The sequence below is a fragment of the Enhydra lutris genome, unplaced genomic scaffold (assembly GCF_002288905.1).
Source record: "Enhydra lutris kenyoni isolate GAN:26980312 unplaced genomic scaffold, ASM228890v2 scaffoldscaffold71, whole genome shotgun sequence".
NCBI lineage: Eukaryota > Metazoa > Chordata > Mammalia > Carnivora > Mustelidae > Enhydra > Enhydra lutris.
This window is the reverse complement of record NW_019154155.1, coordinates 6,960,412-6,983,553: the sequence shown is the minus strand read 5'-3', so window position 1 is coordinate 6,983,553 and position 23,142 is coordinate 6,960,412. Positions and strand designations below refer to the sequence as shown.

General features: G+C 35.7%; 1 protein-coding gene across 1 annotated transcript in view; it reads left to right on the top strand.

The window, feature by feature from the left end:
* LOC111159926 (ring finger protein 17) overlaps positions 1-23,142 on the top strand; it is a 162,528-nt gene that overhangs the window by 22,318 nt on the left and 117,068 nt on the right. The window contains exons 7-11 of the mRNA XM_022522609.1: positions 14,013-14,184; positions 15,604-15,680; positions 16,016-16,090; positions 20,082-20,389; positions 22,747-22,905. Coding sequence (XP_022378317.1) covers positions 14,013-14,184; positions 15,604-15,680; positions 16,016-16,090; positions 20,082-20,389; positions 22,747-22,905 — 791 coding nt within the window. The remainder of the gene's footprint in view (positions 1-14,012; positions 14,185-15,603; positions 15,681-16,015; positions 16,091-20,081; positions 20,390-22,746; positions 22,906-23,142) is intronic.

The following is a 23,142-nucleotide window of genomic DNA, read 5'->3' as shown; positions in this document are numbered from 1 at the left end:
ATATCCTAATGGGTATGAAATAGTATCTTGTGATTTTGATTTGCATTTTATGTTGAGTATTTTTTCATGTGCTTATTTATTGCTTATTTATCTATCCTCTTTGAAGAAAAGCCTTTCAAGTCCTTTCTTTTGGGTTGGATTATTTTGTTGCGGGGTTGGAGTTCTACATACACTAGGGATACAATCCTTTATCAGATATGTCATTTTCAGATATTTTCTCCTATTCTGTGGATTCCCTTTTCACTCTCTTGATAGCATTCTTTGACCCACAAAAGTTACTGATAGTCTGTTTATTTTTGTTGTTGCCTGTGCTTTTGTGTCATAGCCAAAAAATCATTGCTGAATCTAGCATTATAAAGCTTTTCCCCTGTGTTTTCTTCTAAGAGTTCTACAGTTTTAGCTCTTACATTTATTTATTTATTTATTTTAAATTTATTTATTTGACAGGCAGAGATCACAAGCAGGCAGAGAGGCAGGCAGAGAGAGAGTGGGAAGCAGGCTCCCCGCTGAGCAGAGAGCCCAATGCGGGGCGATCCCAGGACCCTGGGATCATGACCCGAGCCGAGCCGAAGGCAGAGGCTTTAACCTACTGAGCCACCCAGGCGCCCCAGCTCTTACATTTAGATCTTTGATTCATTTAGAGTTAATTTTTGTATATGGTATAAGAGAAAGGTCCAGTTTCATTCTTTTCCATGTGAATGTCCACTTTTTTCTGCACCATTCATTTGTAAAGATGGTCTTTTTCTCCATTGAATGGTCTGGGCATGCATGTTAATACTGTTAACCATATATGTGAAGGTTTATATCTGAGATGTCTTATTTTATTCCATCGGTCTATCTGTCCTTATGTCAGTAGCACACTTTTGATTATAGCTAGCTTTGTAGCAACTTTGGAAATCAAGATGTTTGAGCCCTCCAACTTTGTTCTTTTTCAAGTTTGTTTTGGCAGTTTGGGGTCCCCTGAGATTTCATATGACTTTGAGAATGGGTTTTTCTATTCTGCCTGAAACATCACTGAAATTTTAATAGAGATTGCATTGAATTGTAGATTGTTTTGGGTAGCATTGTCAACAATATTAGGTTTTCCAGTCCATGAATGTGGGATGTCTTTCCTCTTATTTGTGTCTTCTTTCATTTCTTTCAGCAGTCTGGTATGGTGTATAAACATACAAGTCTATTCCCTCCTTAAGTTTATTCCTAAGTATATTCTTTTGTATTCTATTTTAAAAGAATTATTTTCTTAATTTCCTTTTTAGACTGTCAGAATGTAGAAATACATGGGGGTTTTGTGTATTGATTTTGTTCCTACATTTTTTTCTGAATTCATTTATTAGCCCTGCAAGTATTTTTTGGCCTACTTAGGGTTTTGTACATATAAGATCATGTTATCTGCAAAAATGGATAATATTACTTCTTTTCAATTTGGATGTCTTTTACTTACTTTTTCTTGCCTAATTACTCCAGCTAGAACTTAATAATAATTTGTTAAATAGCAGTGGCAAAAACGTACATCCTGATCTTGTTTCCAATCTTAGTGAAGAAATAACAGCTTTTCCTCTGCCTGCTTAGAAAACCTGTGGGTTTTCATATATGGTCTTTATGTTGATGGGGTTTCCCTAAATTCCTAGTACATTGAGAGTTTTTATAATGAAAGGGTGCTAAAATATGTCAGATCCTTTTTCTACATTGATTGAAGGGATCATATATGGAATTTTTACTACTTCTTGCTGTGGTATATAACATTAATTGATTTTCATGTGTCAAATCATCCTTATATTCTAGGAATAAATCCTACTAGGTCATGATGCAGTATCCTTTTAATATGCTGCTGAATTTGATTTGTGCTAATACTTTGTTGAGGATTTTGCACTGATTGACGCTCATAAGAGGTAGTTGTCTGGAGTGTTGTGTGTCTTCATATGGCTTTGATAATGTTTGCCTCATAGAATGAGTTAGGAATTGTTCCTACTCCTTCGATTTTTTGGAAGGGTTTCAGGAAGGTTGGTGTTAATTCATCATTAAATTTTTGATAGAATTCACAAGTGAAGCCATCTGGCCCAGGGATTTTCTTTTTAGAAGGTTTTTGATTGCTGATTCAATTTCCTTACTTGTTATTGATCTGTTCAGAGTTTCTCTTTCTCCCTTGGTCAGTCTTATAGTGTGTTTCTAGGAATTTGTCCATTTCATCTAGATTATTCAATTTCTTGGCATGCAGTTGTCTTTAGTACTTTCTTGTAATCCTTTTGACTCCTATAAAATTGGTCATCATGTTCCCACTTCCTTTTTGATTTTACTAAGTTGATTCTTCTCTTTTTCTTTGTGTAAAGAGTTGTCAATTTCAATTGAAAAGAACCAACCTTTCTAGAAATCAACCACAAAAAAAAAAATTGGAAAGACTCCAAATACATAGAGGTTAGAAATATGTTACTAAACAAATTGAAGAGGAAATAAAACAATATAGGGAAACAAATGAAAATTAAACACAGTGGTCTAAAGTGGGATATAGCAAAAACAGTACTAACAGGGAAGAATATAACAATTCAGGCCTACCTCAAGAAGCAAGAAAAATCTTAGGGTGCCTGGCTGGCTCAGTCATTGAAGCATGTGACTCTTGAACTTGGAGTTCTAAGTTCGATCCTCACATTGGGTATAGAGATTACATAAAAATAAAATCTTTAAAAAAATGAACTTAGGGGCACATGGGTGCCTCAGTCGGTTAAGCATCTGCCTTTGGTTCAGGTTGTGATTCCAGGGTCCTGGGATCAAGCCCCCCATCGGGCTCCCTGCTCAGCAAAGAGCCTGCTTCTCTCTCTCCCTCTGCTGTTTCCCCTGTTTGTGTGTGCTCTCGCTCTCTCAAATAAATAAATAAAATCTTTAAAAAATGAATTTAGAATTGACAAAAATCCCAAACAACCTAACCTTACAATTAAAGGACCTGGAAAAGGAACAAATGAAGCTTAAAGACAGCAGAAAGAAGGAAATAATAAAGATTAGAGCAGAAATAAATAATATAGGAACTTAAAAAAATAATTGTACATCATTGAAACCAGGAAATGGTTCTTTCAACTTTTGCTTTCATTGACTTTTTTTTCTCCTTTTTTAAAATTTTCTAGTTCCTTATCACCACTCTAATCTTTATTTGTCCTTCCTTGCACTAGAGTTTGGTTTAGTTTTTATTTTTCTAGTTCCTAAAGCATAAAGTTAGATTGTTGGTTTGCTGTTTCTTTTTTAATGTGTTTACAAATATGTATTTCCATTTAACACTGCTATCACTGTCTTGTTAACTTTGGCCATTGTAAGCTGTAAGGTGGTATCTCAGTGTGGTTTTGATTGGAATCTCCCTGGTGGCTAATGATGATGAACATTTTTTCATGTGTCTGTTAGCCATTTGTATGTCTTCTTTGGAGAAGTATCTGTTCATATCTTCTACCCATTTTTTGACATGATTATCTGTTTTTTGAGTGTTGAGTTTGAGGAGTTCTTTATAGATCTTGGACATCAGCCCTTTGTCTGTAGTGTGATTTGCAAATATCTTCTCCCATTGAGTGGGTTGCCTCTTTGTTTTGTTGACTGTTTCCTTTGCTGTGCAGAAGCTTTTGATCTTGATGAAGTCCCAAAAGTTCGTTTTTGCTTTTGTTTCCTTTGCCTTTGGAGACATGTCTTGGAAGAAGTTGTTGTAGCCGAAGTTGAAGAGATTACTGCCCATGTTCTCTAGGATTTTGACAGATTCCTGCCTCACGTTGAGGTCTTTTATCCGTTTTGAGTTTGTTTATGGTGTAAGACAATAGTCAAGCTTCATTCTTCTATACATAGCTGTCCAATTTTCCCAGTACCATTTATTGAAGAGACTGTCTTTTTTCCACTGTATATTTTTTCCTGCTTTGTCGAAGATTAGTTGACCATAGAGTTGTGGGTCCACATCTGGGCTCTCTACTCTCTTCACTGGTCTGTGTGTCTGTTTTTGTGTCAGTATCATGCTGTCTTGGTGATTACAGCTTTGTAGTAAAGCTTGAAATCAGGCAACGTGATGCCCCCAGTTTTGTTTCTCTTTTTCAGCATTTCCTTAACAATTTGGGGTCTCTTCTGGCTCCATACAAATTTTAGGATTGTTTGTTCCAGCATTTTGAAAAATGCTAGTGGAATTTTGATCCGGATGGCATTGAAAGTATAGATTGCTGCAGGCAGTATAGATATTTTTAACAATGTTTATTCTTCCGATGCGTGAGCATGGAATGCTTTTCCATCTTTTTCTGTCTTCTTCAGTTTCTTTCATGAGTGTTCGTAGTTCCTCGAGTACAGGTCCTTTACCTCTTTGGTTAGGTTTACTCCCAGGATCTTATGGTTCTTGGTGTTATAGTAAATGGAATCAATTCTCTAATTTCTCTTTCTACAGTTACTTTGCTAGTGTATAAGAAAGCAACCAATTTCTGCTACACTGATTTTGTGACCTGCCACATTACTGAATTGCTGTATGAGTTCTAGTAGTTTGGGGGTGGAGTCTTTCAGCTTTTCCACATAGAGTATCATGTCATCTGCGAAGAGAGTGAGTTTGACTTCTTCTTTGCCAATTTGAATACCTCTTAATTTCTTTTTGTTGTCTGATTGCTGTTGCTAGGACTTCTCATACTATGTTGAACAACAGTGGCAAGAGTGAGCATCCTTGTCTTGTTACTGATCTCAAAGGCTGTCAGCTTTTTCCCATTGAGAATGATATTCGCTGTGGGTTTCTCATAGATAAATTATGAAGCTGAGGAATGTTCCCTCTATCCCTATACCTTGAAGCGTTTTAATTAGGAATGGATCCTGGATTTTGTCAAATGCTTTTTCTGCATCAATTAAGAGGACCATGTGGTTCTTGTCTCTTCTCTTATTGATGTGTTCTATCACATTGATTGATTTGCGAAATGTTGAACCACTCCTCCAACCCAGGGATGAATCCCACTTGGTCATGGTGGATAATCTTTTTAATGCACTATTAGATCCTATTAGTTAGGACCTTGTTAAGAATCTTGCCATTCATATTCATCAGGGATATTGGTCTGAAATTCTCCTTTTTGATGGGGTCTTTGCCTGGTTTGGGGATCAGGGTAATGCTGGCTTCATAGAAAGAGTCTGGGAGTTTTCCTTCTGTTCTATTTTTTGAAATAGCTTCAGGCAAATAGGTATTATTTCTTCTTTGAATGTTTGGTAGAATTCCCCAGCAAATCCATCAGGTCCTGGGCTCTGGTTTTTTGGGAGTTTTTTTATTTTTTAAGATTTTATTTATGTATTTGACAGAGATCACAAGTAGGCAGAGGCAGGCAGAGAGAGAGGAAGGGAAGCACGCTCCCTGCCGAGCAGAGAGGCCGACGTGGGGCTCAATCCCAGGACCCTGGGATCATGACCTGAAGGCAGAGGCTTTAACCCACTGAGCCACCCAGGTGCCCCTTGGGAGATTTTTGATCACTGTTTCAAACTTGTTACTAGGTATTAGTCTATTCAGGTTGTCAATTTCTTCCTGTTTCAATCTTGGAAGTTTATAGGTTTCTAGGAATGCATCCATTTCTTCTAGGTTGCTTAACTTATTGGCATATAACTGTTGACAGTAATATCTGATGATTGTTTCTATTTCCTTGGTGTTAGTCGTGATCTCTCCCCTTTCTTCCATAATTTTATTAATTTTGGGTTCTCTCTTTTCTTTTGGATTAGTTTGGCCAGTGGATTATTGATTTTATTGATTCTTCCAAAGAACCAGCTTGTAGTTTCATTGATGTGTTCTACTGTATCTCAGACACTTTTCCAAAGAAGACGTACAAGTGGCTAACAGACATGTGAAAAAATGTTTGTCATCATTAGCCACCAGAGATATTCAAGTCAAAACCACATTGAGATACCACCTTACACCAGTTAGAATGGCCAAAATGAACAAGACAGTAAACAAGCGTTGGAGAGGACGTGGAGAAAGGGGAACCCTTTTACACTGTTAGTGGGAATGCAAGTTGGTGCAGCCACTTTGGAAAACAGTGTGGAGGTTCCTTAAGAAATTAAAAATAGAACTACCCTATGACCCTGCAATTGCACTACTGGTTATTTACCCCAAAGATACAGATGTAGTGAGAAGAAGGGCCATCTGTACCCCAGTGTTCATAGTAGCAATGACCACAGTCGCCAAACTGTGGAAAGAGCCAAGATGTCCTTCAGCAGACAAATGGATAAAGAAGATATGGTTCACATATACAATGGAATATTATGCCTCCATCAGAAAGGATGAATACCCAACTTTTGTAACAACATGAACGGGACTGGAGGAGATTATGCTGAGTGAAATAAGTCAAGCAGAGAGAATCAATTATCATATGGTTTCACTTACTTGTGGAGCATAAGGAATAACACGGAGGACATTGGGAGAAGGAGAGGAGAAGGGTGTTGGGAGAAATCGGAGGGGGGGATAAACCATGGGAGTCTGTGGCAGGATATAAAATTAATGCACAGAAGTCAGTTGCATTTCTATATACTAACAAGGAGGCAGAAGAAAGAGAAATCAAGGAATTGATCCCATATACAGTTGGAATAAAAACTATAAAATACCTAGGAATAAACCCAACCAAGAGATAAAGGATCTGTACTCTAAAAACTTCAGAACACTGGTTGCTGGAAGGGAAGGGGGTAGGGGGGCTGGGGGGACTGGGTGATAGATATTGGGTAAGTTACGTGCTATGGTGAGTGCTGTGAATTGTATAAGACTGATGATTCACAGACCTGTACCACGGAAACAAATAATAATACATGTTAATAAAAAAAATTAAAACAAAACTACAGAACACTTGTGAAAAAAATTAAGGAAGATACAAAGAAGTGAAAAAACATTCCATGCTCATGAATGGGAAGAACAAATGTTGTTGAAACATCTATGCTACCCAGAGAAATCTACACATTCAACACAATCCCTATCAAACTACTGTCAACATTTTTTATAGAGCTGAAACAAATAATTCTAAAATTTGTACAGTACCAGAAAAGCCCCCAAATAGCCAATGGAATGCTGAAAAAGAAAACTAAAATTGGAGGCATCACAATTCCAGACTTCAAGCTGTATTACAAAGCTGTAATCAAGACGTATGATACTGGCACAAAAACAGGCACGTGGATCAATGGATCAAAATAAAGAACCCAGAAATGGACCCTCGACTCTGTGGTCAACTAGTTTTCAACAAAGCAGGAAAGAATATCCAATGGAAAATGGACTGTCTCTTAAATTGTGTTGGAAATACTGGACAGCCACATGGAGAAGAACGTAACTTGACTATTCTCTTACATCATATACAAAGATAAACTCAAAATGGATGCAAGACGTAAGTGTGAGACAAGAATCCATCAGAATCTTAGAGGAGAACATAAGCAGCAACCTCTTCAACCTCAGCTGCAGCAACTTCTTACTAAACACATCTCCAAAGGAAAGAGAAAAGCAAAAATGAACTACTGGGCTTCATCAAGATAAAAAGCTTTTACACAGCAAAGGAAACAGTTGACAAAACTAAAAAGTAATCTATGGAATGACAGAAGATATTTGCAAATGTCTTAGCAGATAAAGGGCTAGTATCCAAAATCTATAAAGAACTTATCAAGTTCAACAGCCTAGAAACAAAAAATCCAGTCAAGAAATGGGAAGACAGGAGTAGATTTCTCCAAAAAAGACACAAATGGCCAAAAGACACATCAAAAAATTTCAACATCCCTCATCATCAGGGAAATAAAAATCAAACCACAATGAGATACCACCTTGCACCAGTGAGAATGGCTAATATTAACAAGTCAGCAAACAACATGTTGGCAAGGATGTGGAAAAAGGGGAACCCTCTTAAACTCTTGATGGGAATACAAACTGGTGCAGCTAGTCTGGGAGGCAGTATGGAGGTCCTCAAAAAGTTAAAAGTAGAACTACTCTATGACCCAGCAATTGCACTACTAGGTATTTATCCAAAGTATAAACATGATGATTCAAGAAGCACATGCATGCCAATGTTTACAGCAGCAATGTCTACAGTAGCCAAAGTGTGGAAAGAACCCAGATGTGCATTTTTAATTTTAGCATGACTATATTTTAGTTCTTTTATTTCTATAATGAGGGATTCTCTAGGTCTTCTGTGCTTTTTTCAAGCCTACCTAGTTAGTATCTATAAAATTGTTGCTTTAAACTCTAGTTCAGATATCTTACTTATATCCGCGTTAAATCCCTGGCAGTGAATATTACATTGTGTTCTATCTTTTGGAGTGAATGTCTCCATGTCATCATTTTGTCCAGAAAAAGAACAGAAGAAAGAGAAAAGACAATAACAATGACAACAGAAAAGAAGAAAAAAAAACACAAAACAAGAAAAAAGCAAGAACCAATCCCCTGCCCCCCAAAAAACTAGATCTTCAGTGTGTTTTGGTCTGCATGTTTAAAGAAACTTGATCCCAAAATAAGAAAGAGAAATTTTTCTATTTTTTTAAACTTCTGTATATGCATACAATAATACACAATGAAAAGAAAAAATGAAAAAATTATATATAATGTATAAACATTTTTAAAAAATAGAATTGAAAAATAAGAAAATAACAAAAAATAATGAAAGACTTAAAAAAAAAAACCCCATGGATGTTACATAGTAATGTTTTCCTCAAGAACTTTGCAGCCCTCTATAGTCAGTAAACTTGGTGCAGGCCAGTTGTCCCATCTGGTCTTCTGTAAGAGAGGCCCATTGCATGGATTCTCTAATGCCCTTGCCCTAGTGGAAATGCTCCTGACTTGTCAAGGGGCCAGGCACAGTGTAAGTGGCTTCAGATTCCACTATGTGGTGCTGTTTTGCTCCCTGAAGGCTTTCAGTACTGAGTGGTAGGATGAAAATGGCGGCACCCCAGTCTCTAGCCCTGGTGCTGAAAGTTCATGCTCTTCACTCTTCAGTGAGTTCTCACAAAAAAGCAGTCAATTACTCTTGTCCCCCTTACTTTCATCAGAGCTCTGTGTTCATCTGGCCTATGAACATTTTTATCTCAGGCATGTAACTGAGTTTCAAAATTCAAATTTTGTGGACACCTGTGTTGTGAACCCACACTGTTCCTGCTGTGTGTGTGTGAGGGGGGCGGGGGGGTTCTCACCATGCTTCTGCCTTTTGCTAGAACCTTGCCAAGAAAGCGGTAGCAGGACTGTGCAGTGGGTCAGAGTTTATGGCAAAATGGAGCAGAAAACTGGTACCTCAACTGTTTTCAGCTGGCTTCCCTGTTCCTACACTTGGGATCTCCACCATATCATCCAGTGTATCACCCCGTATCCAAGTCTCTGCACTTTCCAGAAAGTGGTCGCTTTTCTATTTATAGAATTGCAGCATTTCTTTTCTCAGATCTCTGATTAATTTCACAGGTGTTCAGAGTGATTTGATAGTTGTCTAGCTATATTTGAGGAAATAGAGAAACTAAGTGTCCCCTACTCCTCTGCCATCTTAACTCCTCTCCCATTTCAATTTTTTTTTTTTGAGATTTTGTTTATTTATTTGACAGACAGAGATCACAAGTAGGCCGAGAGGCAGGCAGAGGGAGAGGGTGAAGCAGGCTCCCTGCCGAGCAGAGAGCCCGATATGGGACTCTCGATCCCAGGACTCTGGGATCATGACCTGAGCCGAAGGCAGAGGCTTTAACCCACTGAGCCACCCAGGCATCCCTCCCATTTCAATTTTTCAAATTTCTGTTTTTCATTTGTCTCAAGATATTTTCCTAGTGTTATTTTTTGTTTAACCTATTTGTGTTGAGGAGTATGTTATTTAGTTTCCAAATATTTTTCATTTCCTTCTGTTAATGTTTTTTAGTTTCTTTCCATTGTGACCAGAAAAGATGCTTTGTATGCTGTTGGGTTTTTAAAAGACTTGATTTTTGACCTAACATATGATCTAACCTGGAGGATATTCCACGTATGGTTGAGAGAAGTGTATATTCTTTGTTGTTGGGTGGATTTTTCTCTTTATGTCAGTCAGGTGCAATTGATCTGTGATGTTAAGTAGTCTACTTTTTATTGATATTTTATAAGGCTTTCCCATTTGTTATCAGAAGTAGGAAGTAGGATATTGAGGTCTCGACCTATTATTGTAGTGTTATTTCTCCCTTAGATATTGTCAGTGTTTGTGTCATGTATTTTAGAGCTCTTGAATTTGGTGCGTACATGTGTTATAATTGTATATTCTTGATGTTCTGTTAATATATAATGTCCTTTTTCTCTTGTAACAGTTTTTTTTTTTTAAGATTTTATTTATTTATTTGACAGAGAGAAAGATCACAAGTAGTCGGGGGGGGGGGAAGCAGGCTCCCCAAAGAGCAGAGAGCCCCATGCGGTGCTCAATCCCAATACCCTAAGACCATGACCTGAGCTGAAGGCAGAGGCTTAACCCACTGAGCCACCCAGGCGCCCCATCTTGTAACAGTTTTTGACTTAGTTTATTTTGTCTAATATTAGCATAGTTCTCCTTTGATTACTCTTTCTACAGAGTGCCTTTTTTCATCTTTTCACCTTCATTCTACGTATATCTATAGATCTAAAATGAGTATCTTGTAGACCTAAATATGTTGTCATTTTTTGAACTCTAGTCCTCCACTCTGTGCCTTTTGATTCTGAAATGTAATCCATTTACTTTTAAATTAATTATCAATAAAGAAGGACTTTTGTCATGTTTTCAATGTTTTAGAGCCTTTTATCATTCACTTCTATTACTACCTTCTTCTGTTTACTTGACTTTTTTGTAGTGACATTTTTATTGCCTTCTCATTTTTTTTGCATATTCTATAGTTACATTGTAGTTACCATGGAGATTACATATAACATATTAAAGTTATAACAATCTATTTTGAATTGATATCAGCTTAACTGAATTGTAGGTTAAAAACTCCTTTACGTCTACTTCCCCTCTGTTTCATTTCACAGTTACATCTTCATACATCATGTACCCATTAACATAGATTTTAGAATTTTATGTATTTGTCCTTTAAATCCTGTAAAATATAAATATGGAGTTATAAGCCAAAACTAGATTTTATATTTGATAAAATCAAATATAAATACTAGATTTTATATTTGCCTGTGTATTTACCTTTACCAAGTACAAGTTGCTATCTCTCCTCATTTTATTTTAACCGAAGAACTTTGTTTAGCATTTCTTAGAGGACAAGTATATCAATCCTGAACCCCCTCAGCTTTTCTTTATCTGGGAATATTTTAACTTTTCCCTTATCTTTTAAAGGACAGTTTTGCTAGTTATAGAAGTCTCAATTGGCAGGCTTTTCCTTTCAACAGTTTATTTTTTTAGAGAATTCAGGGAAGGGACAGCAAGAGTGGGTGAAGGACAGTTCTAAGCAGGCTCCACACCCAGTGCAGAGCCCAAAATGGGGCTCGATCTCATGACCCTGAGATCATGATCTGAACTGAAATCAAGAGTTGGGTGCTGAACCAACTGAGCCATCCAGGCACCCCTCCACACTTTCGATATGTCATCCCATCACCTCCTGGCCTCTAAGGTTTCTGATGAGAAATTGGCTGATAATCTTACTGAGGAGTCCTTGTATGTGACAAATTGCATTTCTCTTAATGCTTTCAGGGTTCTCTATTTGTCTTCCAACAGTTTGGTTATATTGTGTCTCTTCTACATTTATATCTTTGGTTTCTTGGACTTGTCAGTTTATGTATTTTATCTAATTTATCTAATTTTGGAAGTCTTTAGTCTTTAGTCTCCGAATAATTTCTCTGCACCTTTTTCTTCCTCTCCTGCTTTTGGGACTCATGTAATGCATATGTTGCTTTTCTTGAGAGAATCCTTTAAGTCTCTTAGATTCTGTTCACTTCTCTTCATTATTTTTTTCTTTCTGTTCCTCAAACTCTGTAATTTCAGTTGTCCTATCTTCAGATTTGCTAATTCTTTTTCTTTTTTTTAAGATTTTATTTATTTATTTGACAGAGAGAGATCACAAGTAGACAGAGAGGCAGGCGGAGAGAGGGAGGGAAGCAGGCTCCCTGCTGAGCAGAGAGCCCGATGCAGGACTCGATCCCAGGACCCTGAGATCATGACCTGAGCCGAAGGCAGCGGCTTAACCCACTGAGCCACCTAGGCACCCTGCTAATTCTTTCTTATTCCTGCCCAGATGTGCAGTTGAATCCCTCTAGTGAATTTTTTACTTTAGTTATTGTACTTTTGAGCACCAGAATTTGTTTCCTTTATATAATTTCTCTTTATTGATATTCACATTTTGGTCTTTCATTTTTTCCTGATTTCCTCTAGGTTCTTTGTGCATGTTTTCCTTTAGCTCTTTGAGCATATTTAAAACTATTGCTTTAAAGTCTTTAATAAGTCCTATGTCTCTGCTTCTTCAGGAATTGTTTCTGCCACTCTGTTTTTTCCCTTTGAATGGATCATATTTTCCCATGTTTTTATACACTCTTGGTGTTTTGTTGAAAATTGGGGATCTGAAAACACAGCCACCTCTTCATTTCAAACTGGTTCTCTGCAGGGGCAGTCCTTCACTGAGTGAGCATGCTCTGAGCCTTAGAATCAGCCTCAGGTAGAGGCTTAATGTGTTCTCAGGTCTTTTCTGAGCATGTATCTTGCTTGGGCCTGAGTATGATTTTTTTTATTCCTTTATATACACAGCTGCTTTTAAATTTATTCATATCTCAAAGAGTGTCACCCCAGAATTTGCAAGCCCCAGATGGCATAGTGTATGTCTTTACCTATAATTTCTTGCTGAGGAATCTATAGCTCTTAGTCTTCCTACAACCTTCCCAAGTACTGCCTGTTGCTCTTTACTGCCTCAGTTCCAAATTAGGTGAAACAGATTAGATCCTCAGGCATTCCATAAACAAGTTAGAACATTACAGATGAAGTCTACTATGCTATCCCTTGGGTTTGATGGAAGGAATTGAGAACTGTGCTGCTACTACTAGACCAAGACTGCACCATGCTGAGGGGAGGGCTGGGCAAGAACAAGTAAAAACACCATGGAATTTCCCACTGTTTTGAATATGGCTTTTTCTTGATTGGGCATTTGCTTGGTTGCTGTATACCTTTTGTTTATTTTCCAGAGTTTCTATAAGACTATTTTAACCAGTTTTTGCTTGGGGTTTTTTTGTTTGTTTGTTTTTTGACATCTTCACTGGGTAATAAGGGCTTAGAGTTACCTAGTCTGCTGTTTTGCTGATATCAATCCTAGGCATGAGTTTTTAGAAACCATACTAGAACTTACCAAAATAACTGTTTTTCTTCCCTAAAGAAATGACTTTCAGATTATTTATACAATTACCAAAATGGTTTTTGGAATACCTCTTCACCTTCAGAATCTATATCAAATTCTTGTTACTCTTCAGTGTGGCAAACACTCCTTTTTTGGGGGCCAGATTTGATTTTGAGGAAATAATAGTCATTTGTTTAGTAATAAAAGGAGAAAGTTACACACTACGATTTTTGGTACAAAATTTTTTAATTGCCATAATAAAGTAATTCCATCATAGGTCCAGAGAAGATTTTGAGTAATGAGGTACAAATAATGGAGGAATCATTAATTGCCATTCTAAGTGATTACTTTGAAGATTATAGTTAATTGACACTTGTGTTCTGGTTTGGTGAAGTCTTATTTTAAAATCTCATTTTATATTTATGTAATTTGTGTCAACTGATGGAAATTTTAAAGTGTGCAGGTATATCTTGGTCAGAAATGAATAAAGATTGTTTTTGAAATGGCACAAGTAATTACAAGATAGGATTTCTCTTTTAGGTGGGATCATCTAGGGTATGTCTTCTATAGTTCTGTGACAGCTGTATCTGTGACATAATATCCTTCTACTTTTTCTCTAGTTATGCATACATAGTTTTCAATTATGTTTCAGTTGAATTGAATGCCCCTTTAGCCATGTTCATAAACAAGTGAAATTTATCCTTTTGATATCACTCAGTTCCTATAAACTCACTTTCATATGAACATTTATGAAATTCTGTAATATAATTTTGGGATCTTATATGAAGGAAGAAGAACCTGTGTGAAGAAGTAGTAAGAAATACAGATGATTATCTTTCAAATGTAATAATGGCTAAAAGCTACATTGAAGACAAAAAAAATGATTTGGCTGCAGCTATGAAGATAGCAAGAGAGTTAAAATCAGCACCTTCTTTAAGGACTTACTGTGACCTCAATCAGGTAATTTTGACCATAATATGAATTTATTTCTGAGGTATATTACTTTACATGCTTTGGAATATGATATTTAAGACTTAATAAGCATTTATTTTTAGATTATCCTACCTTTTCTTGGCCTCAATTTAGAATTCTTACTGTTTGAATTCTAAGATAAATATTAATAAATTTGTTTAGCCTTTTATTGTTATTTACCAGTTAGAGAAATGGTGCAGTAATCAGGTCTTTATAACACGTGATCTGAAAGCAAGTAGGGTGACATTGAGTTGGAAATTAATGTTCCTAGAACATTTGAATAAAAATTGAGAACATGTAAGGGCAGAAAACTAAATGGGATTCTCTTTTTTCATAAGCAATTTAGATATGACTGCCAATTCTTGACTTAAAAACTTAATTCAAGTTCTCATTCAGGGTTTTTTTTTCCTTTTCTTTCTTTGCCTCCCTAAATGTGCAGGTCAAGAGACCGGGTGCTTCCACTATTTTCTGTCATCTAATAATATGCCGAGGGAGCACCGTTGGGCAAAAACAAAAACATGTTTTCTGATGAGATCGTTTGGCAAGACAGGATTAACCATCTTTTTTTCTGATTTCTACCTTGCTCCTTTGGGATATAGATCCTGTTCTATAATCTTTGATTCCTCATGGCCTTTTCCCATAGATTATCAGGTGTTTGGGATGAATTGAGGTATAAAATAGAAGGCATTTGTTTATCTGCCTCCAAAATCTCTAAGTGAAGGGAGAGGAATTTGCCATCATCTTAACTTGGTCAGACCTCTCTCTAGCCATGGTTCTAAAAACAGTCATTTCCTGTGTATTACAAATGAACCATTAGGAGGTGTAAAAAACTGTAAGATTTGGTATTCACCTGGGACACCTGGGTGGCTCAGTCAATTCAATGTCTGCCTTTGGCTCAGGTCATGATCCCACGGTCCTAGGATTGAGCCCACATTGGCCTCCTTGCTCAGCAGGGAGCCTGCTTCTCCCTCTGCCTGCTGCTCTCCCTGCTTGTGTGTGTGCACATGTGCAATCTCTCTAACAAATCAATAAAATCTTAAAAAGATTTGGTATTCACCCTAGTTAGATTTATCAAGAAGATAAGGCAAAAAGATATTGGAGGATAGCAATGCAGATGCAAAGTGAGTATGATAAGAATTTTCTCTTCTTACATAGCTATATCCCATTTGTTAACTAGTATCTTTTGTTGTTATCTATTAATTTATATCTCTAAAAGATTTTAAATTTCTTTAGGGGAAAAATCTTAAACACTTGCTTGCATCCATTCCTTTGGGTGCCTAAAATTATATCTTAAACACATTAATTAGTGAGATGCTTAAAGGCTATAGTTTTCCTTGTAAAATCTTTGTGTCAGTAATATTTATTTTTAAAATTCACCTCTGAGTAACACTTCTCTTTTGATTCTAGATTATCCGTACTTTGAAATTAACATTTGAGAGTGAATTGTTACAAGTTAGTTCTCTAAAACGGAGGAACTCTCCCAAGTAAGTCAGTTATAATTCAGGAGAACCTAAAGATTAAGTATAAAAATGTGTTAGAGCCTAAATGTACTAAATAGCAAGCAATTATAAATTGAAAATTTGTGTCACAGATGTTTCCCAAATTAGCAAACATGTAAAATAAGAGTAATTTATGATAAATTAGAAAAATATGTTGTCTTGAGGTTTAATGTCAGCAACTGACTTATAGAGAAAGTAATGAAGTTTTATTAGAGCACTTAAAATGTTCTTTTCGAGTTTTTAATGTTAGCAACTTTTATTTAGAGAAAGTAATACACTGGTATTAGAACATTTACTTGTATGCTAATGTTTTATTTTAGGTTGAATATGAATTGCAATGAGATCATCTGTATGTTCAACAATATGGGAAAGATTGAATTTGAGGACTTAACAAAGTAAGTATAAGAATGGCGACATGGGGGTGCCTAGGTGACACAGTGGATTAAGCATCCAACTCTTGGTTTTGGCTCAGTTCCTGATCTCAGGGATTGCAGAATCAAGCCCCAAACTGAGCTCTACACTCAGGACGGAGTCTGCTTAAGATTCTTTCTGCCCCTCCTCTCTGCACACACGCTCCCTCCCTCTTAAATAAATAAATAAATAAATATTTAAAAAATGACAACATGCCATTAATTTCTGAGAAGGTATAAGAGAAAAATTACCCAAGAGACAGGAAAATTGATGTGTAGTGTATAGTATGTGTGATTTCAAATACTATAAAATAATATAAAGGGCAAAGCTTTCTATCAGTTAAATTCTAATTAATTTAAGAGTGAAAAGACCTAGAAGGGGTCAGTATTAAATGATATATGTGTGAAAGTTATCTTTGAGATTCATTCATTCAGCCAGCATTGAATACTGATTTTTGTGCTAGGAACCATTATCATAAACACTGAGATATATGTCAGAGAAGTTACAATAAGTAGAGGATGACACATAAACAATAAAGTGAATAATTGCCATGATGGTAATATATGCAGAATTTAGTGGAGATGCAAAAGAAGTGAACAGTCAATTCTTTTGGGGATAACAGGACACTTGGAAAAAGGAGAATTTTATTTTATCTATGAAAAATGAGTAGCAATTACAAAGGGGGCCAAAAGGGAGGCAGTGAGATAATGTGCTACGTTCAGGGAATTGCTTATATAATTCCACTTGGCAAAGGATACATATAGGCTAAATCCTAAAGACTTTGTATGCTGTGTAGCAGCATTTGAACTTTATTTTCTAGATGCATATTATCCATTGTGGTAGCTACTAACCACATGTGCCCATTTAAATTTAAGCATAAATTAATAAAAACAAAATTAAAGGAAAAATTAGAAGGGTTCCTGGCTGGCTCAGTCAGTAAAAAGCATGTGACTCTTGATCTCAGGGTCATGAGTTTGAGCCCCACGTTGGGTATAGAGATTACTTTAAAAAAAAGGAAAAATTGGATTCTTCAATTGCACTAGCCACATTCAAAGTGTTCAGTATCTACATATGGTTTTTAGCTACCATATTAGACAATGGCCCACATTTTCACTATTGCAGAAAGTTGTATTAGACAGCACAGCTGTAGACAGTAGAAACCACTAAAAGATTTTCAACGTGAAAATAAAAATAATTAGGTTACATTTTAAAAAGATAACTTTGGTGGCCATTTAGAGTATTATTTGGAAGAGTATGAGGCTAGAGGCTGAAGGATTAGTTGGGCTGTTGTATGAATAGACTCAGCAAATGATGTGTGTAATAGCACAGGAGAGCAGTAGATACAACAAATACTAAATAGGGAAAATTGATAAAGCTTATTAATTGAACATTATGAATGAGGAAAAAGGAAGCATCCTCAATGATTTACAGGTCTGGCTTTGGTGGTTAAGTTGATTAATTATGGTATTATTTACCAAGATTGGGAATGCAAGGAGAAAATTTAGGGGTGGAGAAATAGTGCTGAGTTATTGTTGTTTACCAGATATCTGGGGAGAAATGTACAGAGAGCAATTAGCTGTATGGACTAAAACTAAAGAAGAGGTCTTAGACTTGATTCTGGGTTTAGGAGTAGTCAGAATATAGATGGTTTAGAAACCCCCCCAAAAAAGTAAGTTCATTCACTTTGTCGGTGGTATGTCTCCAGGGGAAATCATCCCCCAGGAAGCATCCACAGTCGTTACCAGAGTTTGGTCCACAGTCTTAAAAGTCAGAAACAGACATGAAGAGATGTGCTGCAACCCAGGTAAACTCCTATAAGCCAGGTTTACAAAACTGAACACCAGGATTCCAGTTTAGATAGAATGCCAGACTATTAACTTACAAACAAATATAATTGTCACATGGACTGGAATACTTGTGTTGGCATTCTTTTCCAGCATCTGAACAGGCCTAAGAAATCAAATTATGAGAAATTACTTTGTTTGCAGTGTTGTTTACAATAAAGGAAGTAAGGTTAATCAAATAGCTTAATAGCATTAGGCCTAGATAGTACATTCCTAGTATGTTTTTTACTACCAGGGGAAAGTCCTTGCCAGAGCACTAGAGTACCAGTCCTTTGGCTCAAGTCATTTTTCCCCAGATACGGAGCCCTGCCATTATTTGTCTTTATGACTTGACTTTTGCACTTCCATGGATAATCCTCAGCCTTCCCAATGAATACATTCTTCTAGATATTTTAATGACATGAATATGATTACTATTGAATATTTTTAATGTCAAAAACTATTCTTTCCTTTTGAGACTCTGCATTGATCTTGTCTTGATTTAAAGTTAATTCAGAGTAGTCTTAAATTTTTTCCTAGTTCTAAGGGAATGTATCATTACAATCTGCTTCTACTTATTACAGGTGGCAATTAAACAACAGATTTGCCTGGTAAGAACAGGTATTGACGTAAATCAATGACAGTGCCCTAGAAAAATATTAAATTTTAAGACCAAGAAAGAGTAACCTGCAAAACAAAACAAAACTGAGAAGGAATAGGCAGAGGTTGAAAAACAAACAGGAGAAAGTAGTGTTCTAGAAGTCAGTGGAGTTTATGAGACTGGAGTCAGTTGACAGTGTTAAATGTCCCAGGTTAAATGAAAATTGTTATTAAAAAAAAATCTAGTTTGCAAAGTAAGGTACATATATGTATCCTCATAAGGTGTTTGAATTCAACATGTATTTTACTTATGTTCAAAGCATACCTTTTTTTGGAAGAGACTAATAATATATGTCATTGCTGAATCTAATTGGCTTTGTTGGTTCTTACTTCTAAAATGCTTCTTAAATGATGATCTGCGATAAAGCTAAATCCATAATGGGTTAATTAAAAGACAAGCTTTTTGAGACTTAGTCTTATTTCTTTGATAGAATTTCTGTACTTGTAGATGGATAGCCTAAATCTGTGTGGATATGTGAAGAAGATTTAAAAAAAAAATGAAGTAAACCACATAAATTAACTGTGGGTTAGTGGCTATTGAATAATACCCAAAGGATTCAGACTAATGATGATTTTTAGGCCAGGTGATTGCTCAGGATTATACCCTTTACTATTTCCTATACTTTATTTTTAGGCCAGTAAATTAAAAAAGAAATAATCATAACAATTTAAAAACAAACAGCTAAGCCAAATCAAAATGATTTCTTTTGAAAATCTATATCCACTATTCTTTAGGACTAGAAGATTGTGTCATGACTATATCATGTTTCTTCAGCTTCTCATTGATTATACCTCTTGTTGACCTTTTAAAACCCTTAGGCTTGCTTAGGCCTGGGAATGAGCAAAAGTTTCTTTCTGGGTAATGGAAATGTTCTAAAATTAGATTGTAGTGATGGCTGCACAACTGTAACTTAGTAAAAATTATTGAATTTTATGCTGTGTAAATTACACATCAGTAAAACTATTTGGAGCACCTGGGTGGCACAGTCCCAGATGAGTGTCCAACTCTTGGTTTTGGCTCAGGTCATGATCTCAGGGTCCTGAGATCAAGCCACATGTTGGGCTCCACATTCAGCATGAAGTCTGCTTGAAAGTCTCTCTCCTTCTCCCTCTGTCCCTCCCGCTTATTCTCTCTCTCTCTCTCTCTCTCTCTCTTTCTCTCAAATAAACAAATCTTTAAAAAATATAAAGCTATTTAAAAAATAGTTCTGAGACACCTATACAAAACTTTAGCTCTTTATATGTCTCGCAATATTAACTGTCATGTAGGAAGGAAATGGCTTGAAGGTAGATATAAAAAATTTATGAAACAACTTAAAGTAGCCATATGCCTATCTATTTTTTATTTTTTTCTCCAAATTTTTATTTAAATTCCAGTTAAATGGCAGTGTACTATCGAGTTCTGGTGTGGAATTTAGTGATTTGTCACTTATATACAGTACCAAATGCTCATCAAAAGTGCCCTCCTTAATACCTTCTATTTTTTAAACAGATGTGATCCCCAAGAAAATGAAATGGGACAGACTGTTCAAAAGAAATACAATCATAAAAAGGAATTTTCTTGTCATGATACATACCCATTTCGAGAAAAGAAAAAGGTTGACATATCTGTTCTAAGTAATGAAACCTCATCACCTTTTTTGCATCGGGAAGCCAGTGATGTGCATTTAGAAACAAAAGACTTCCAGCCAGACAAAGAGGTTGTTGCAACACCATCCCCTAAAACCATTGCAGTTCTGCCTCAAATAGCATCTAGCCCTGATGTGATCATTGAAGAAATTATTGAAGAAAACCTGGAAAGTGAGTGAAAATTCAAAAGCAAGGAAACAAAATGTCTGTAATTAGAAACAAATTAGTCCCTGTACTCAACAAAAACATTGTTTTCTTATACCTCATTATGAGTTAACACCTGTTGGTTCCTTACCCCTACTTTCACATTTTCTAAAGTTAGGAAAATTTTTTTATTTTTTAGTGCAATAATCTAACCTCTGAGATGTAAATTTAATATTTGGTTAATTGAGGTATTTGACTTTCTGGTGTTCCACACCTAAACTGTATAAAAGACAAAAATACAAGTAAGAGAAATATTTGTAGAGCAGTCTCATGGCTTTGTCCTTAAATTTAAGAACAGATTTTTAAAAAATAAATAAATAAATAAATAACGGATTTTCTTAAATCTTCATTCTGAGAGATAGTCTGTTATAAAATAAGTTGACATGAATATAATAGCATCTGTTTTGTAACATTTTAATGTATCATAATAGTTTGATTAGATTTTACAGTGCTGGTATTCTCCCCATGAACTACTACTGTGAAGTTAGTATACTACCAGTCTTCTTTAGGACCATTTTCAAGTTCATTTTTTGCTCTCTTCTGCCCTCCACTTCCCAATCTGTTTCATTAGCTGATTCTCCAGAACTTTTGAATGCAAAAAAAAAAAAAAAAAAAAAAAAACAACATACATTTTTGTTTGTTTCCATTGTATTATTACTGCTGATATCTCAGTGATTAAGAAACCTATCATGACTATATCTACTGATAAAAAGTCGTCTTATCATTCAAGTATTTTGCCAATTCAAGTACAGCTTTTTTTTTTTTTAAGATTTTATTTATTTATTTTGACAGAGATCACAAGTAGGCAGAGAGGCAGGCGGGGTGGGGGGGCGGGGGTGGGGAGTGAAGCAGGCTCCCTGCTGAGCAGAGAGCCTGATGTGGGGTTGGATCCCAGGACCTTGGGATCATGGCCTGAGCCGAAGGCAGAGGCTTTAACCCACTGAGCTACCCAGGCGCCCCTCAAGTACAGCTTTTTAAGCAGTAGTGTGCCATTGTCAACCTAATAAAACTAGTACGATTGCCTTTATTTCCTATTTTGATGAAACATGCTTCACAGATTATCTTGTGGGAACACCTAGAGATCCAAAAAAACCTTTTCAGAAAAACTCATCTTTCCCTTTCGGATCAAAAGCAAGTACTTTAACAACTCTGAACTTGATGTTGTGGAGTTTGCTTTATGTAAAGTAATCTAATGTAGTGTGAAGGTAGTGAGTTAAATGAATTTTACTGTTAACTAAAACTTCTTCCTTTTAATGTTAAAAATGTTAGCTGTTACTGGCAAAAATATTTCTGAAATCTGTAACACTTCTCTCAACTGCCTCCGTACTTAAACATATTAATTTCTTTACTCTATCCTCAATATAGGTATTCTTTTTGATCTGTATCAGACAGTTAAAATGATCCATTTGTTCTGTTTTTATCATCTATATTTACTGTCTCCAATTCTACATTTCCGTATTCTTTGTGTTTTAAACATTTTTACTAAATAAAACATCTACATTGTTAAAAAATCATATATTAAAATATTGTGAAATTTTCCCCTAACCTGTCCATTTCATTCAGTCTCTCCCTCCCTTCCAGAGTTTCTTTGCATATACATATATTTAATTTTTCTGTTTTTGTACATGAAACATAGCATACCATGCACACTGTTCTGTTATTTTAATTCCTTTTTTAACATTTATTCTGGACATCTTTTCAGTAGCTGCATTTGGCTTCATTACTGCTATATACAAATATTTTTCTCTTTTATTCTACCCTCACCACCCCTGCAACCTCCACCAAAACACACACATCTTCCCCTAAATGATGCTCAGTACATTTACTTTGCACAGACATTTTTTTCACTTTTCTAAGCCAGATAAGATTTGTATTCAGAGTGTCTATGGGCTTATTCTTGGTTCTTTGGGTATAGTAGAAACAGGAGTTTTTGTGATATGCAAGAGACCTACCTATTATGAATCGAGTTCTGAGTTCCAAAATGTTCATAAATAAATTCTGATGTTTTGTTATAATGCTGTAGAGTTACAGCATATTTTGACTTTAGAATCTAATTATCACATGAACTGCAATTCCACTTAACATACTTAACAAGTAAAATAAAATATTTGCAGTTCAGGTTGCTAAAGAATTTAATGTTGAAAGTGGGATCTATTTGTTTTAGTGGTCTGGTTACTATTTTGGGTGTGGACTCTTGTGGGGCCTAAGTATTCTAGAGTTTTCAGTGCCACAAGACACTTAATATTCTTTTAGAGGATATTGCATTCAGTTTTTATGAATTCTTTCCTATGATTTATTAATGTGGTTTTAATATTCTTATCTAGGTTCTCCAGAGCTAGCTTTTGTAAGCCATGTAATACATCCTTGCCACTTTTATATCCGGAAATATTCACAAATTAAAGATGCAACAGTATTGGAAAAGAAGGTGAATCAGTTTTGCAATAAGAGTTTACACCTTGATCCTTCAGACATTTTGGAACTAGGTAATCAAATCTTATTCCAAGCTAAAGTATTAAGTTCATTTAAATATTATAGTATTTGGCCAACCCACATAGACCTTTTATAATACAGATTTGTGCTCTAAGCATAAAAGTTTTATAATTACATAATGTAATTTTATTTAGATAAGTTAGGTAAATATTGACTGCTGAGTAAGGTATATACAAAAACTATAATTATGGAGTGAAAGTAGTTACTTTTTAAATTACAGAACCCTTCAC